Raw genomic sequence first — 18,897 nt, 5'->3', positions numbered from 1 at the left:
CAGGCTCTATTTATAACAAATTCCTTTACAGCGAATGTACCGAAATAACGAAGCGATTTTGAGTAAATAAGGCGATTTTACAACGAAGTTTTGCAAGCAAATGTCGAACTGCGAATTTTTTAAAGAGCATTTCTCATTCCGACGCGGCACGCTCGGCACCACAGATGACAGTTCCGCGGGGGTCATAAGAGGCGGCGGGAGAGGGGGCGTTCGTCCTCCTGGCACTCGTCCAACCGGATGACTTGTTCACGTAGGTGGGGCGCGGTCAGGATTCGTGCACCTTGACCGTGCAACCTGCTCCTTGTGGGCAGGCCGTACGAGGTCCGACACGCGAAACAACGGTAACTCCACGCCATCTCTTAGACGAGAGCAGAGGCTTGCGGAGTGCTTGCCCTCCGTGGCCTCCTATTGGCTGGCATCCAGGAGGTGGAGCCTCCCTCGCTCTTGGTCAGCAAGCACAAGGATAGTCGCAGCAAAAATTTTTTTATCATCATGCTAAGTGCGTATCAAAAGAATTAAACCAAAATAAGAATTGAGGCAAGAAAATAGACAGTGACTGTTCATTTTCCAATACTGTCAGTGAAAGAGGCCGGTCGTAGTGCTCTTGTCTTCGTTTTTGGCATGTGCTGCCGAAATTCGTGAGATTATTCAAAAGGCTCAGCACTTGCTTTCCCCCTCGCTTGCTTTGCCCCTCGCACGCTCATAAAGCAAGCTTCTCCTAAAGCACACAGGCGTTAGGTGAAGCCGACTTGGGCAATGTAATGTGACGTGTAATGTTGCCAGTTGTCCCGATATGTTCCCTCCACAGTGTTCTGGTCACTGTTTTCGTCACGCAGCTTCGTGGTTTATTGTTGCGAGGGTGGTAAAAAGAGGTGAAAACAGAGATAAGGCTCCATGCAGACCAGTAAAGTAATTAATTACAAGTAATTGAATTACTGTAATTAATTACTTTCTTAGTAATTAATTACTTCCTGAATTACATTAGGTTTTGTGTAATTGTAACTGTAACTGAATTACTTTTACAAGTAACGCATAACGCATTTTGAATTACTTTCGGAATTACTTTGAACGCTATCTGGGAAGGCCCAATGTTTAAAGTTTGGGTCAGCTCCACACCGTTCTTTTTTTTTTTTTTTTCACTGTGATTACCCAGAGACTCGATTCAGATTGGTACATTTTTCAGTACAGATTTTTTTACATTTGAATGTGGAAGGAGAAAACCTCTTGCGCCATGGGAAAAGGAGTACGAATTGTGGGTATCGACCCGCACTTCAGAGTCGTTAGAGTGCTTGAAAGATCTTCCTTGTGCGCTCGAGGTGTTCATGAGTTCAATGTTGGGCTGCCCAACAGTGCACCAGTGGAGCATCTGTTTTCGGTTGGTTGTCTTGTTATGACAAGGAGACGTGGCAGCCTTACAGACAAGAACTTTGAGAATATCTTACTCTTGAAAGCCAATGGACGTTACAAGCTGCACTCGTGATCTGCACTTTGTTCACATACCTGAAGAAAGAAACCTTTTGACTGTGATGTTTGGTGAGACTTGTCCTTGTGTAAGACTTCTCTAACACAGTGTTTCCCAAACTTTTGGCGGTGCCGGACCCCCGGAAGCGATGAGAACCAATTCACAGACCCCCCCCCCCCCACACACACACCGTCACAGCCAGTGCATAACCAGCAACCTCGTCAGCTGCTGCGTGCTTTCGATACAGTTTCAGAAACGATTCCGGACTGGTTTCTTCTTCTTGTTTGTATGTGTATGACGCGGACAAACGTGCATTGCAGGACTTTTCTATCAGAAATTAGAAGATAGCCGTTGAAGCATGCTTGTAGCAATTTTGGAAGTTCTGGGTGTTTGGAAATCGGGCATCATGTACGAGCGCGTGTTTGTGGGGACGAAAATCCTCACTGAAATGTGAGAGATGGTCGCGGACCCCCACGGATACTCTCGCGGACCCCCAGGGGTCCGCGGACCACACTTTGGGAAACACTGCTCTAACATGTTTTTCTACCACAAGCACAACTACCACCGTCTTTCAGAACATGCGCAATAAATGTGTACATCAAATTTTGCAGTTTGCACGTCGTTTGCCCGTTGCAGTCAACTTTGTGAATGTAATTCAGTGTAATGCAATTACTTTTTCAGTAATTGTAATCATAATTGAATTACAATAGAAAATGAGTAATTCTAACTGTAATTTAATTACTTTTGTGAACACGTAATTGTAATCGTAGTTCAATTACTTTGGAAAAGTAATTTTTACAGGTCTGGCTCCATGTCTACTGTCTGAGGTGCATTTTGTTCAGAGTAACAAAATTCTACCAATAAGCAAGACTGCTAGCACTATAACCATAAGGCATCATTCCTTTGAAACATCCATTTTAACAAAGTTACCTTTATAACGAAGATTTTCTGCAGTCCCCTGAAGTTCGTTATGAATAGAGCCTGAAGTTTTCAGGAAACCTTTTTTTCAAAATTCGGGGGGTAAAAATCGGGTAAATAAACGTGTGCACTAAATTAATGCGAATTCGGGTGGAAAAACTTTCAGTATGCTAAATTCGGGGAGAAATCGGGCTCAGCTACTCAAAACTAACTCTAGTCGTTTGGTACAAATGGTGATGTAACTGCATTTGCTGCCAAACAATTAAGTTAGTGCCTTTCTACAGATGTCCCGGTGAGGGCAGTTTGCCGAGTAAAAATCGGGTTTCACCCTAAATAGGCAACATTCAATTCGGGGCGCAAATTCGGGGAAGAATCGGGTAAAACCCTAAAACTTCGGGCTCTAGTTATGAAGTCCTCCCTCCCTCATGACCGCCTCAATGACCAAAACGAAAAGCAGACAAAACCAACAGTAAATGTTTGACATGGAGCCCAAGCAGACCCAGGTACAGTCAAACCTCGATATAACGAAACCCACGGGGACTGCAATTTCTTTCGTTGTATCGAACATTTCGTTGTACCGAATTGAAGGTCACGGATCGCGACCTTTGCGAGGGCGCGCGCGCTGTACATAAGCGTCGATAACTCCCGCTACGATGCGGAAAAGTTTTTCATGAAAAATGACAACAACTACAAACACAGCGCCAAAGTGCACCTACGGTATTTTATTCTTGCGTGAAATAGCCGGTTATACGCGTCTGCGTCGTGCCTAGAAGACGCGGTATCACGCATTGTTCGTACGCCGCCGAAGCTTCCACAGCTTTCTCCATATATCGTGTTGCGATCTCCCGCAAACCTTCTACGTCTATGAAAGTGCGTTTTCCGTAAGGCTCTCCGTTGCTACGGCATGTTTGTCCCCGTCAAGAAAATCATCTAGGCTGATTTCGTCACTTCCGCCGCCACGCGAACGAAGTGTTTCCCACGCGCGTGATGGCGCCTTGCGTCTCGTGCTCTTTTTACTTGGCTGCAACTGGACAGTTCACCGGACAGTTTTGTAGGCACCAGATTCCTGCCGACCCTAATCGCACGTGCCATCTTTCGCCGCGGGAACAGGACGCTGCTTGTGCCCTTTGTTTTCATGATAAAGTCGGCTTTGGGGTCATAAACCTTATCTCGTTCTTTCGCTGTATCGATGCGGCGGCTAAAAAGTGTTTCGTTGTAGCGGGAGTTAAAATACATTGATCTCTATGGCCCTCTGCCGGGGAATCCAGATTATTTCGCTCTATCACGAAGTTCGTTATATCGCGTTTCGTTGTAACGAGGTTTGACTGTATTTGTACTGTCAACTACGATAGCATTTTTGGGCAACCGCTACAGAGTCAGCACCTTAGTTCATTATTAAATCTCCTGAAGTACATTAAATAAGAGATTCCTGATGTCACAATGGTTTGGAAATAGAGTGAGTTCACATTACAAAATACTAGATTATAGTGACCATGCACACCTCAATCAGCAACCCCTGTGCAGAAGCCCGTCAGCACAATCCGCTGATAGCTCCCCGTGCCCATGGGATCCTAATCGTGATGGGACAGTTTACTATAGTAGGGCCTGATTTTTTCAGGTTATATTTTCCAGCAAAATCGAGGAGTAAATATCGGGTCATATCTTGCTTCAATAATTTGGGTGTAATCGGGCTGAACTGAACCTGATTCAACCTAATTCCGGTTGAATCGGGTTGGATCAGGCGTAAATCTTTGGTTATCTTCGGCATAATACACAGCACACCTATGGACACAGGGTATCAATATTCAGTCTATGCAACTAAGAGACGGCGGGGTCTCTGTTTTGACGGTTTGTATTGGGATATTTATGCAGTTACAACGCAGTTTTCGATGTTTTTTGCTAGTTGTGATGACTTTGGATTCCCCTCGTCCAGCAGTTTCCGGGGAAATACCGGGTTAAACCCCCTTTTCATGATTTGAATCGGGAGGTAAATATCGGGCATAATCTGGTATAACTCTAAAAAGCCAGGCCCTGTTTACTAGTCATCTAAAAATGAGGTACAAACCATTTTTCCGTAGGATGGCGGCTGTTGACAGCTGACACCGGAATGTCTACGCTTCCTGGAACCACAGAAGGGTAAGGAAAGAGGCATTAGAGAACGAGCACAAAGTAAAGAAAAACATATAACAGACAACCACATAGAGGACTGCTCACCAAACAAAGGAAAAAGATGAAAAGTTATATAACGTTATACAGTGGACTCTCGTTAATTCGAACTCGAGGGGGTCGCGGTATTTGTTCGAATAAACCGGAGTTCGAACTAATGGGAGACGCTCTCCTGGAAGGGGGCTTGGGTGCAGGGAGCGCATGCAGATGTGTCGCGACGCACTTCGAACTCGTCTTTTATGTTCGCGGTACCGGTGTCACTTTAAGACGCATTTATATTGGCGTAATTCAAATCGTTACTGCTGCCGAACTCCGCCGCTACCATCGTTACGTTCCCGATACGGCGGAGAAAACTCCCAGAGCGTCACGGCCGCGCGTTACGACTTTGAAGGAAATACGGGACTTATATGTTCACAAGAATTCACTTACAGAAATTATGAAGCGACTTAAGGTTGAAAGCAGTCAGTATTTCGCTCTTGCAACTGTTTCTTTTAGCGGGACTGTTAGCATCGCTTTTGACTCGGACACAAGTTCAAGAGTGGCATCCGCATTTTTCTCGGAAGAAAAATGGCGCACTGTCATATCCAGCGCCGATGCTACATCAGATGCACTTGGTAAAGGCACTGGATCGCAACACAGGTTCGTGACTTGAATCGCCTGAACCTGCCGTCGCTAAGCCGGCGCACGCGGCGTCGATGATGTCCGCGTCAGTTAAGAGCCCAGTCTCCACGCCGTCGTCTCTGCTGACATGGTGCACGTTCGGGAAGTAAACGATGTCAGTGAACGGGTTGTAGAACGATATTGACAGTCGCAAAGTCATAAAAATGAGTGACAGCACGCACACACACCTCCTCCACCCTCACGAGTGTCTCAAGAGGAAAAGAGAGAAAGAGGAGAGGGACAATGAAAGCGTTCGCGTAAACTCCTTGCTGTCGTGAAGAGGGGAGAGTGTCCTTGAACAGCGCAAAATGCGGAAAGAGGACGGGAAGCGCACGGAAGGTCAATAATCAGGGAGATATGGGGCGCTGTGACCAGTTCCCGTCTGACGCGCGAGCGCTGTTTGTTCGAATTATGCGGTGTATACGTAGGGCCTGACTTTTTCGGGTTTTATTTTTGGCCAAATTCGGGGGGTAAATATCGGGTGATATTTTTCAATTGAAAATTCGGGTGTATTCGGGTTAAATCCCGTTACGGCATATTCTGTCGTGAGGAATTCGGGTGATTTTTTTTTTGTTTAATAAAAATTTGTCTTAACATGGAACTAATGTTTAGCAATGTTATCAAACTTTATTTTAATGCACGCTTACGAGTGTGCCAGGCGACCCTGATGTTTTCGGGTAGATTCGGGTTAAACCCGAATTTTACAGATTTCGTTCGGGGGGTAAATATCGGGCGGATACGGGTTTAACCCTAAAAAGTCAGGCCCTATGTATACGCTCGTCTGTTTGAATTACCGGGAGTGTCTCCCCATTGAAATATATGTGCTTTAGACGGGACTCGGACGAGAGTTCGAATTATCCGCAGGTTCGAATTAAGCGATTTCGAATTAACGAGATTCTACTGTATAAAAGTCATATAGGAGTTACATATATAGTTATATAAAAGTAGAGCCGGATGTTTTCGGGTTTTATTGCTTTTAGAATTCGGGGGGTAAAAATTGGGTGTTATCTGGTGAGCAGGAAAACATGGTGGAATCGGGTGAGATTTCTTTATTTGCGTATTTTTCGGGTGAAATACAGCTCGTCGTTCTTGCTCAGAATGACACAGGAACTCGGCAAAATTTACATGGCTAGACTTTTAAGGCAAGTGCATCACCCCTCGAGGCCTCTGTGAGAATCCTCGTACATTTCACAACTGTTTTGTGCTGCGAAGAATTGTTTGGTTTGCATGAAGTTTGTTTTAAATGAAAGTGTGTACCAGTTTCTAGGGAATAATGGTTTTAGATCTTTTACCTCTGCCTTAGAAATTTTCCCATCGCAAGAGAAAATATTGCTATTGCTACACAAAATATCCAACGCCGCGGATAAAGAACCGAAAATAAATTGCAGGTATTTACGGTAGGATACCCCAGGATGTCGGGAGACTCGCCAACAGTGAAGCTCAGTTTCGCGTATTTCACATCATCGCGGATTCCCACAATGCGCTTGCAGAAAACTTCGGTGACTTGCTTACGACGAAGCTGGTGCACTCCGGGCATTGTTTTTGCTGCTGGGCAGTGTTTACGTATAGATTCTAGGGGTGTGCGAATATTCGAATTCTCGAATTCGAATCGAATATCAAACGCTCGAATTATTCGATTCGCGAATCGAATATCCAATATTCGATTTTTCGAATATTCGACTATTCCACGAATATGAACGACACAACCCGAAAGTGGGCTTCACCTGATGCTTCTGTGTATGAGGTGAAGCCTCCTTTACGAAATTGCCCTTGCTGCAGGACCAACACAGGCTGGACGGTGTTTAGTTTAAGATAACTTTATCCAAAGTTAGTTTTGTAGACATTTTATGTGGAAGGGGTGGCGCCCCTCCCACATGCAGTTTAGCAGTGCCGACGAGGGACTTTGATTTGATGTCTGTGAGGTTGCCTTGGATCGAGGAGGTTGGAGGACTCTTGAATAATGACTACAGCCCATGAACAAGAAGGGTGTCTTAAAGATGTCCTTTACATCTAAAATTTCAGTAGTGCAACTTCCTAGGACGAGTGCAAAGAAACTAAAGGATGTTCATGGCAAAACTGAGGCAGGATGCCAATTCGTTTGTTTCACAAATGGCCTGTGGTTGTCTGAAACAATTACAGCCTCATCCGCATAACATGCTACTGCCTGACATAAAATTTTGAAATGAAGGTAACCACTCCAGTACTCCAGTTAGTGTAGGCTCACCTGAAAAGCAGGAAGCACTCTCATGTAAAATTAAAGAGTAGGGGCTTTAAACAGAAGAACTGCATGTCTCTCTCGTGACAGTTAATGCCAGAAAAATTACACTAAAGCCATGGGCTACAAAATGGAAACTTTTAGTGCAAAAGCCACATATTGTAAATTTTGCACAAATATTCGATATTCGATTCGGTATTCAGAATTTTTTTCCCCAATCGATTCGATATTCGATTAGACTTGAAATACAGTCAACCCTCGATTTATGAACCTTCGATTTATGAATTCCCTCGTTTTATGAACACGGGGAACCAAACTTTTTCCATTCATTTTTCCCTCGTTTTATGAACCTCGATATTCGAATAATGAACGGAATTTCTGGGAACCAACTAGGAGTTGCCCAGCGCTTTTGCCCTCAATCTTGTTTCTCATTGGCGTCATCGGCACCGTCTTGCTGCACATCATCGGAGGCAACAGTAGCAGTCACACCGTCATCAGTCATAGCTGCACACGCGTCATCATCCTTATCAACGTCAACGTAGTCAGAAACCGCAGCATCATCTACGGCGGTCGCAGTGAGCCTCTGCATCAGGGATCGCAGCTCAGCTAGGGGAATGTCTTCATCGGCCAACGGGCCGTAAGCAGCAGGCCCTCGGGTTGGAGTTTTCCCCCCTAGAACCGGACAGTTGCTCGAGATATTTCCAAATGACTCGACTGGTCAACGTGACCCAACGCACACAAATAGAAAAGGGGGTCATCGTGCACGGTTGTCTCCCCTACGGAGGAATGTAGGTCCCAGACGTGTGACGGGAATAACCCAAACACAGCGAAAAGAGTGACGAAGGGGCTCAGCGTCTCCTCTTACTCACGGTAGTCTGGATAACTGAAGCTGGATTACAATAATTTTCGACTTTGGTTCCCTGGAATTCTTGTCCGAGTCCGGAAGCTGAAGTCCGGATAAACGAGAACAAAATACATGGAGGAAAATCCGTTCCCGTGCCTTTTGTCCGGATACCGCGGGATCCGGATAAATGAAGTCCGGATAAATGGGGGTCGACTGTACTCAGTTAACTGAATTTTCGATTTATGAATCCCTCGATTTATGAACGATTTTTCGGGGAACCGGGTGTTCATAAATCGAGGGTTGACTGCATTCGGATTCGCACACCCCTAATAGATTCTCCAAGGAGACCATCAACCTGCTCGAGGCTTATTCCACTTGGCCGGTGCGCTCACGAACTTAGGAACGACACCTTCGGCGTTCTCTTCTCTTTCACGCTGACGATAGCAAACTTCAAACATTGTCTGCGCACCTTTCGCTTTCTTCTTTAGACCATCATGTCTTGTTGCCGATGCGAGGTGTTGTATCGTAGGGTTTCTTCGCCGGATCTTACGCCAGCACAAAGTTACACGCGAGCGCGTTTTCGTTGTCACCCTTCTTCACTATTTCCAAATCGTTATACTCAATGACCCAGTCTTCAAGTCTTTTTCCTTTTATGATCCGCCATCATGTCAAAAGACGAACGTCACGACGTTAATGCGTGAAATGCATAAATGCACATGTTCATCAAACGAAAGTGCGAACAGCCGATAGCAATCGAACGCGAAAAGGCGAGTTTCCTTCGTCATGGCGCTTGCACGTGGAGGCAGCGTTTACGCATGCACAAAAGCTTCGTTTACGCAGGAAAGCCAGCTTACGGGACGGGAGCTGCGACCGGTAGAAATCGGGTTAAACCCGACTGCCTGCTGGGTCGTTCGGGGGTAAATTCGGGTCAAATCGGGTTTAACCCGAAAACGTCCGGCTCTATATAAAAGTTATATATGTATGCAGATGGTGTAGGTGATGTAGGTGGTGTATAGTGATGTATGTGTAGCATTTCCTCAATAGTAGATGACATCTTTTTTAACTGGGCTCCAGTGAAGTGACAGTATTAACTGGAACGTGTACTGACAAGCAAGAAGCAATCATGCGCTTAAGGGGGGATGTGGCAATTAAAGCTAACTTCCTTATTTATAGTTCAAACTTAACCAAATTTGGTGTGCTTATGTATTTCAGCACCAGCATCTCAATGCAACAATCGGTTTCTGAATATCTCTTACTTATTGAGTTATAGGCATAAGCATACTGTCTAACGAGTCTCTTGATTGATGAATGATGATGATGAATAATTGATTGATTAATTGTGTTGAAATTTCATGATACATATTTTTATGTCAAAACATTACTAAGGGCCTACCCTGTGCAATAAAGCTGTTAGTTTTTCTCCCCATCTCATTTATTGCTAGCCAAAGTTTAAATACCCCTTGTCCTGTTTTTCTACAGATATACTGCTTGACAAAAAGGGCTTTACAAAATTTTCTGTATGAGATAAATAATAACTAATAGCTTTATTGCACTCCTTAATGTGTCTGGAACTCCATGCAACAGACAGGAAGCCTCTATCTTCAATCGTACAGATATGGTGAAGCTTCCCGTGATGACAATCAGATGCAAATGAAAAGCTGGGAAAACCAGCTCCGAAGTTTCTTTTGCTCTATTTGTCACAAATCGCTACAGCAGCCCTTCAAAACCCACCAGGACAGTAGCCTTTCTAGTCACGCAGCTTTTTCAGAGCCTAATATTACGTAAAATCAATATCGTCGTGCTTTACAAACTCCCCAGAACAGCCGGCGCGGCACAGAACATCGAGGAAAGCGCGCATTTTGAACGTGGCGCGCCGCCTCCTCCAATAGGAGGGCCGCGCGCTGGCCACGTGACTCTCGGGAGCCAATCACTTTCAGAGTTTTGCTTTCATCGATCGCGCCCAGCTCCCTTATTTGCTGTCAGAGAAGTGCGAAACTACGGCCATCTGAGAGCTGGATTTCTCCTCTTTCAAATGATATCAAGATGGCGCCGATCGGTGGGAAAGTTACCGCGCAGTTGGCAAAACAGAAAGAGCCTTCCGAGCGTAATTTCTAACCACTTTTTTGCGAGTGCGGGTTACAAAAATAAGTATTTAATCAATTTCTAGTCTGAATTTGACTGAAGTACTTCGTGACATGATAAGTGAAGGCGCGAGGAGCACAAAAATGCACACTTTGGAAAACCGACTTTTTGGACAAAATTCGACATTTTAATTGCCGCATCTCCCCTTAATGGATAACGGGCCACTGATACTGACACTGACTCATTATGTGCTAAACTATGGACTGAGTTCCACACTATTTTTCTAATAAGAGCCCATCAGGTACCTCGAATTATGCTACGTCGTTATGCGGACACATACATTTCGAATGGCACTCTTTGAAGTTTTGCGGCTAAAAATCCAGCCTTTGGCAATCTATATATTAGGGCCAGAAGTTTTCAGGTTTTACTCGTTCCCAAATTTTAGGGGTAGAAATAAATTTGACCCCCGTATTCATGTAAATGCCGGGTGTAATTCTTTGCACCATAATAAAGTCGCGGAGAAACTGGGTTTTATATTGGGGGAGAACCGGCGACGATAGCTATATAATGCGCCAAACGAAGGTTTATTACAAAAAACAGGGGAGTGACTTTCCAGGCGGTCAGAATGCACGGAACGTTACTCACGCGAACGTTACACACGTTACCCACTCGAAGCACTGGGAAACAAATATAAGTTGACCTACCAATGAGTGTGCTCTTCTCTCTTCGCTTCTTCTTGTCCGCTTCCCTGTACAAATGCACGGTGATGGTTGTCACATTCGGGAGATTCCTGTCATACAGGGGAGAGAAAGAAACGGTTACAATGGCTACTACTACCATGCAACTTACTAGCAAGCAGCAAAATGCTGCAGCATTCTCCCAAGATCACTTAACGACTAGTCAAGCGCACTTTTCAAGCATTTCGTAACTTTTCAGTGTGCAAAGGAAGTTGTACTCAACTCTGACAATTTCTCTCTGAGCATTCTTGTTGTTAAAGGGACGCTTTGGAACTATCAGGGAAAAAATTGCTGCATATCGTAGCTGGTGAGTAACATCCACAGTACTGTATTTTCTCGAATCTGAGATGTCCTCGAATATAACACGACCCCCCCGAGTTTAGGGTACATGAATTTGGAGAAAAAAGTAAACAGAGAATGGGAGGCAGTATAGCAATTGGAATCAATGCACAATACCGTTTATTTATCGTCACTTTCTACGCTACAGTGTTCTTGGTTGCTAACTGCACACAGCTCATTGTCCTCAATTTTCCTCAGGTCCCTTTAAATTTTCTTCCATCACGGCATGTTCAGTCACGCAAGTGCCAACAGTATCAGTCGTGTCAGGCATTGTTGTCGCAACAGATCAGGCATAACACATGAAAAACATTGCAGATAAATTGAAATCCTTACATCATACGTCCACAGCACTCTCACAAAATTTTATGAATGACTCGGGGGCCACTACATGGTTGCTGATACTGATGTGGTAAGACTACCACTGAGACTGCAGATGTTGGGACGCAGAAGACAGGGACTGAAGGAAGCACACAAACACAAGCGTCACTCGCAACTAATATGTATTGCAGGCAAAAGAATGCTTTTAAAACACAACCGGTAGGCGACACGTGCCGGGTTATAAGCCTCAAACCGTGCTGATAGACGCACGGCAGCCAGTAGATAGTAAGGACGTAATTCGGTACTTAGGAAGGCAAGTTCTTTATCAGAAAGTGTTAGAGATGGTTGACTGACACACTTGCCTTCCCCTGCCAAAAGTATGTGATGCGCTTCTATGCGCTTCAGTCCCTGTCTTCCGCGTCCCAACATCTGCAGTATGCTGTCTCACCAACTAGCCCAACTTTCTGCGCTACCACTGAGAACAGTACGGTGTGGATCTCACTCACGTAAATTCGAAGTGTTCTCCCCAAAAGCAGATGTTGCTCTTCTGTTTTGACGCTGTTCTGGCATATAACGTATCATCCAGGCAGAGCTCACAGAAGTACCTGCAAACAACACAAACACAGCCTGTCAGTCACTACGCCGGAAGGATTTAATGCAACCACAAGAAGATAATGCAACGAGTGGAGGCCTATCAGGAAAGCAACAGTACATCTTTCATCAAAGAAAAAAAGAAAGGCCAGCACGGAATGCCTTGTCACCGCTACAGGCGCTACACTGAAACATTAAAGGTACTGTAAAGCAGCCCCGATCAAATGTCATTTAGTGTGGCTATTCGATAGTCCAAGCCGCCAGGACAAAAACTGCGCAAGTTTCATTCCAATCGACGGCGCAATTAATTAGAAAATTACAATTAAAGATTACGGGCAACACTGTATTAGGTATTCGAAATGAATCCGCACTCCCGCCACATACGGCGGCAACCACATTGCACGCGTAGAACACTGGGCCCGACATAACGATCCGCCACAAAATCCGCCCCTGCAATCCACACAACTATCCACATCTGAGGATAAGTGGATAAGCGAACTGAAATGCCGTTGAAAAAAAAATGTGTCAGACATTCAAGAAGCCAGACAGCGTCGGGACTTGTTTGTTCACAGAGGTTCACAGAGAGAGTTTGTTCATTGAAAAGAGGCCGCAAACAGAAGGAGCGCGCAGGCGCAGCAGAGAAGTAGGGAGAGCCTTACTTCGCAAAAAACACCGTTAATAGGGGTTTCAGAATGCATAGGTAAACAGGGAAACTAATATTATGGTTACTAATACAGTCGACCACAGTTTATCCGGACGGTGCCGTTCCCGGCAAAATCGTCCGGATACCAGGGCATCCGGATACATGAAACGACCGAATAGAAACGTCCCACAGAGCAAGATTTAATTAAAACACAGAAAGCTCATCAATGACAGCTGTTACATGGTAGTGTAGGCACTCGATTCCTGCAAACTTTTGCTAATTGCATAGAGATGAGCCACGCTGTTGCGCTGCTCGAAGAATGTCAGTGCGGACGCAAAGTGTCAATGTCGGAGCCTTGTTTCTCACTGGCGTCATCGCCACCGTCTTGCTGCGCATCATCGGAGGCAACAGCAGCAATCACACCGTCATCAGTCATAGCTGCACACGCGCCATCATCCTTATCAACGTCAACGTAGTCAGAAACTGCAGCATGATCTAAGGCAGTCGCAGTGAGCATCAGGGATCGCAGCTCAGCTAGGATTCACCGGCTAGCTATTCATCGGCCAACGGGCCGTAAGCAGCAGGCCCTCTGGTTGGAGTTTTCTCCTAACCGGACAGTTGCTCGAGATATTTCCAAATGACTCGAGTGGTCAACGTGACCCAACACACACAAACAGAAAAGGGGGTCATCGTGCACGGTTGTCTCCCCAACGGAGGAATGTAGGCCCCTGACGTGTGACGGGAATAACCCCAACACAGCGAAAAGGGTGACGAAGCGGGGTCAGCGTCTCCTCTTACTCACGGTAGTTCGGATAACTGAAGCTGGATTACAAGAATTTTCGACTTTCGTTCCCTGGAATTCTTGTCCGAGTCCAGAAGCTGAAGTCCGGATAAACGAGAACAAAATACATGGAGGGAAATCCGTTCCCGTGCCTTTTGTCCGAATACCGCGGGATCCGGATAAATGAAGTCCGGATAAACGAGGGTCAACTGTATAACGAAGTTCCGATGTAATAGTGTGTAATACCAATTTTCAGTGTTGCCCGCGGTACAGGGGGTTGTTTGACACCAGGCGTCGCACCGATCAACTACGCCGCATTTGTCGTGGCAAATTAAAAATATGTATAGCGCGTTGTCGGTCGCATGGTTCCGCATATGGTACCTAGGAGCAACAAAGTCTCTAGTCACATCACCGGCATATCATGCTTGTCTACTGCATTACAGTACCTTTAACAAGAATGCCCTACATTTATGTACTTTATTTATTTGTAAAACTTCAGGCGATTGAACTGAACGCAAACCGGCAATTACGTTATACACCGAGGATGTTGCTATTTCACGAGCGGTCTTCTGCGAACAAATTGCAAAATTTGCGAGCAAGCCTGCGAACTTCACCATGAAATACGTTTTAATTTGACCCGATACAATATGCGCAAATCTGACACGAACTATCTTTGTACCCAACTGGAAATCAGAAGGTACAGTCGGCGTGTACTGCAAACTCAACGTGGCAGATGGAATGTTCCTGAACACACTTTGAATGATGGCTCTATGCGCAGGCAGTGCGCACTAGCTGCATCGCCCATTTCCGGTCATGCGATGCCGGAAATACGACAGCCTCGTCCATATTATAAATACTTATTCATTCAGTTTTATATTTATTATTTATATTTATATTAAACAGGCACGCATGGAAGCCTATTGGGACCTCGCACTCTTCTCGAGTCGTAACTCCATCAGTATCATTCGAGTATGACTTATTAACGCGATACCTGTGCCGGAGGAAATGGGAGCAAGGGACGAAGCACCTTAATGGCGAGAACAAATGTGACTGGCACAGATCGGAGCCGCTTACTTGTGGCTGCCGGTAGAGCCCTGCACCATCCGCGGATGGAAGCGGATATCCGCGGATATCCGCAATATACTTGCGGATTCGGATGAAAATTTAGCACTTTCTGCGGTGTGCGGATCGGATGCGGATGGCTCGAGGTCGGATGCGGATCGGATGCGGATACGAAGGCAGCGGATCGGTAGCGGATCGGATGCGGATATACCGCGTGCTGTCATTTTTCCACCCGCAATTTATTTGTATTGCGCGCCGACAGCCGACAGCGAGCGCATGCTCTGGTTCACCTTTGACCATGCACGGCGCCAAGACGGGAGAGGAGGCATTCAGGCGTCTCGAATCGCGCGAGCGCCAACGAGGTAGCGTTCCACGCGTTCCAGAAGTCTCTCCATATCGCGTTTGTTGTAAGGTTTACCTTTGCTTGTCGTCATGACTGAGGCCTTCCGTGACAGCATGGAGGCATCCGAAATTATACCAACATGCTTCCGGCGGTCTTTACGCGTCTTTCGAAACATGCGGATTTTTGCGGATCGGATGCGGATGGTGCGTTTTGCTCAGCGGATCGGATGCGGATGTAAACTGTTGTGTATGGTGCGGATGCGGATCGGATGCGGATAACGTGTGCGCGGATGCGGGTCGGATGCGGATGCCAAAAACCTCATCCGCGCAGGGCTCTAGTTGCCGGCCCTGTTGCCAGAAAAATATTTTTTTCTTGGGGGGGGGGGGGGGGGGGGGGGATTGTCTGAAACCCCTGTACCCCCCCTCCCCACTGACTATTTCCCCGATGGCTACCACGGCAAGTAAATCGTTTTAATGGAGATCAAGCCTTCCTATTGATGGCACAAAGACAAAAAGGCATAAATGACATCTTGTATATGTCTTCGGATTGGTTCGTCGGATCCCCAGCTCGCCTTCACAGGGTTCACAATTTGGTAGGGTTCGACGTCGGCTGCAATGTCGAACCACGTCGCAGCTGAAGAAACAGCTTCAAGGGTTGCAGCTCAAGAAACGAATATAAAAGCTTATAGCAGATTATTTTCAGCCCGGAGATGCTTTAATACTTGCCCGTAATTAAATACTTTGGAATATGAATGAGCCCGGTATATTTCCATCGACGCGAATACGTGGGAAGGCCTAACGAGCCGTGACGCATCTCCGACACAGCTATTATGCACTGCCAGCACATCAGGCCCTCATTCAGGGCAACACACTTTAGTTCGTACTCAACTAGCAGGATTGCATACTTAAACGAGGACAGAACATCAAATGTGTTTTTAACACCTCAATAAAATTTGTGATTCAGACAAAGAAAAGTCTAAACTACTGTAAGACATTCTAAACCACGTCGGCATCACGTATTGAACTGCTGCATTCCACAGGAAAAGCACAATCAAGATGGTAGAATGTGTCTGTGAGGGAAGCAGGAGGAAGTGCAAAATGTTACACATTTAAATTTTTACTTGTTAGGTATTTTAATGGGTGAAACAAAAGTTTTGCATATTGTATTGAAGACCTTAAATTTACTGAAACTGGGTACATCAGATATAGAGGGTGAATTTTGCAAAGGTTCAACATTTTGATACAGTCGTAAAAATACAGTCAAACTCCTTTACAACGAAACTCGGGGGACAGCAAAAAAAATTCGCAGTAAGGGTATTTTCATTAAAAGGATGTCCATTATTGGACCTATAGGGCTCCAGCGGGACCGCAAAAAAATTTGCTGTAATGGTATTTTCGTTAAAATGGTGTTCGCTATAAAGGAGTTTGACTGTATAGGATTACGCCCCTGGTGCTTCAAACTTTGCATACTTATAGTCATTCACCCTAAGTCTTACCCTCATTTTCTTTTTTCAAATGCTTTGTAGAAAAAGCTTTCAAAAACTTTGTAGAAAAAAAGAAGCAAAGCAAATTCTCACCCCATGCATTTCCCATGGCATATACAGCCTGAAAACTGCCATTTTTTTTCCTCTGTCTGCTTCAGGTGCATAGTATAAGTAGAGTCTGAAGTTACAGTTTTTAACCGGTTCTTCCCCGAACTTGCACCCCGAATTGAAGGTTGCCTCTTTAGGGTGAAACCCTATTTTTACCCGGCAAATTGCCCTCACTGAGATTTCTGTAGGAATGCACACTAACTTGTTTGGCAACAAATGCAGTTTCATCACAATTTGTACCGAACTAGTTCAGTTAGTTTGAGTAACTAAGCCCGATTTCTCCCCGAATTTAGTGTTCTCGAAGTTTTCCCACCCGAATTCGCATGAATTTAGAGCCCATGTTTATTTACCCCATGTTTACTCCCCGAAATTAGAAAAAAATATTTCCCGAAAACTTCAGGCTCCAAGTATAAGTGGCACTGCCTAGAGACGAAGCAAAACCAGAACCTATGGAACAATGAACAACCGCATAGACCAGATGCAGGGCTTCGAGGCAGTGACACCTATACGTTGTGATGTGAACGTGAAGCAGAGAGATTGAAACGTGGCGGTTTTTGGGCGGTATAAGGCTATAGGAAATGCATGGGATGAGAATTTGCTCGGTTTCTAACTTTTTTTTACAAAATGATACTGTTTAAAAAAAAATAGTGAGAAAACTTGAGACAAATGACTATAAGTCTGCAAAGTTTGAAGCACCAGAGACGTCACCTTGTATTTTTAAGACGCGATCGAAATGTGCAACCTTTGCTAGATTCACCCTGTAGTAGTACGTCGAGGTACACATGCACTATATTTAGACCCTGATGTTTTAGGGTTAAACCCGATTTTTCCCCGAATTTGCACCCCGAATTGAGATTCACCTATCTAGGGTTAAACCTGATTTCTACCTGCAAAAGTGCACCTAGGCTAGCCACCTCAAGGCATCGACATACTAGTTTCTCACAAAATATGCGACTGCCCCTTATTTCTGGCACTCTGGATAAACGGTACAGTGAACGTTTATTCTACAATAATGCCCGATTTCTCCCCGAACTCAGTCTGATGGTAATTTTTCTGCCCGAATTTGCATGAATTTTCAACATCAATTTATTGACTCGATTTCTACCCCACGAATTTGGAAAAATATAAAACCCAAGAACTTCAGGGTCCAACTATATTTAGCACATCAGGGCCCAGCACCTTCGTTCCTTCCAAGTTGGGCTTAGGAGGTACTGCTTAGGTACAGTTTGCTTTTCTTTACATTTGTGTACTATAAATTCCGCCTGGAACGTTACACTTTGCGAAAGGGAATTCTCCGTATGGATTCTCGTGTTTCCTCATATCCGAACTGGAACGTATCTGACACAGGCGATGACCCGGTTAAGGAGGGAGGTGGTGAATTTGCTTTCATCAAGGCGACACACAATATCTGTCGCCTTGATGTACACGTCTTGAAGCTCTATAACTGAAATGTGAAAGTGCAATGCTTCTTGCTGGGAAGGGTGTCTCTTTCCTGTTGCCCTAACCATTACATCAACCGGGTCACAACATATTTCAGGCCTCAAATTGCCACACTTGTACCAATTCTTGTCAGGCATTAAAGGAGCTAGGAAAGCACTTTAATCACTAGCATTTTTTTGAACCAAGTGGTTAATAAGCATATTAAAATGCACCATGCGAAGTAATACTATCAACAGGTGCATAAATATCGCAGAATTCGATTTTGAAAATCGCGACCGTGCGCAACGGTGGCAATACCCGGAACGAGCCGTCGAGCCGCTTGCGCCATTTTGACGTCAGAAAGGTGGAGCCCCTGATTGGTTTCGAAGCACGTCGTCTGCTATTTTTCACTCGGAACCCCGCTGCAACGGTGGAAGAAGTTTCTTTTGCTTTTTCTTTGGTTTATCAGATACAGTAAACGAAGACTGGTCTACAGACACTGTTCAAGGTTAGACCGTGAGATTGTAGAGGCCGCCTCATTGAACTCCCCGAGCGAAGTCAACCAAAAATCGGTCAACCTCTCCCAGCTTGACCTTGCTTTCCCTAAAGCGACCTTCCGGAGTAGGTGGATTATGAAAATAAACTTCAGGTGCCAGTTGAACGCTGTTCTGTCCGTGTCTGTGTTTTGTATGCTGTTCGTTATCGTGGTGACTGTTTCTTGTTGTG

General features: G+C 45.2%; 1 protein-coding gene across 5 annotated transcripts in view; it reads right to left on the bottom strand.

The window, feature by feature from the left end:
* LOC135370382 (disabled homolog 2-interacting protein-like) overlaps positions 1–18,897 on the bottom strand; it is a 111,630-nt gene that overhangs the window by 45,619 nt on the left and 47,114 nt on the right. For all 5 annotated transcript variants that reach the window (XM_064604119.1, XM_064604120.1, XM_064604121.1 and 2 more), the window contains 3 exons: positions 12,248–12,346; positions 11,052–11,137; positions 4,446–4,500 (listed from right to left, as the gene is read on the bottom strand). In XM_064604119.1, the coding sequence (XP_064460189.1) occupies positions 4,446–4,500; positions 11,052–11,137; positions 12,248–12,346 (240 nt within the window). The remainder of the gene's footprint in view (positions 1–4,445; positions 4,501–11,051; positions 11,138–12,247; positions 12,347–18,897) is intronic.

The sequence above is a fragment of the Ornithodoros turicata genome, chromosome 10 (genome assembly GCF_037126465.1).
Source record: "Ornithodoros turicata isolate Travis chromosome 10, ASM3712646v1, whole genome shotgun sequence".
Taxonomy (NCBI): Eukaryota; Metazoa; Arthropoda; class Arachnida; order Ixodida; family Argasidae; genus Ornithodoros; species Ornithodoros turicata.
The sequence above is the reverse complement of the archived record's forward strand: the minus strand, read 5'-3'. Positions and strand labels throughout refer to the sequence as shown.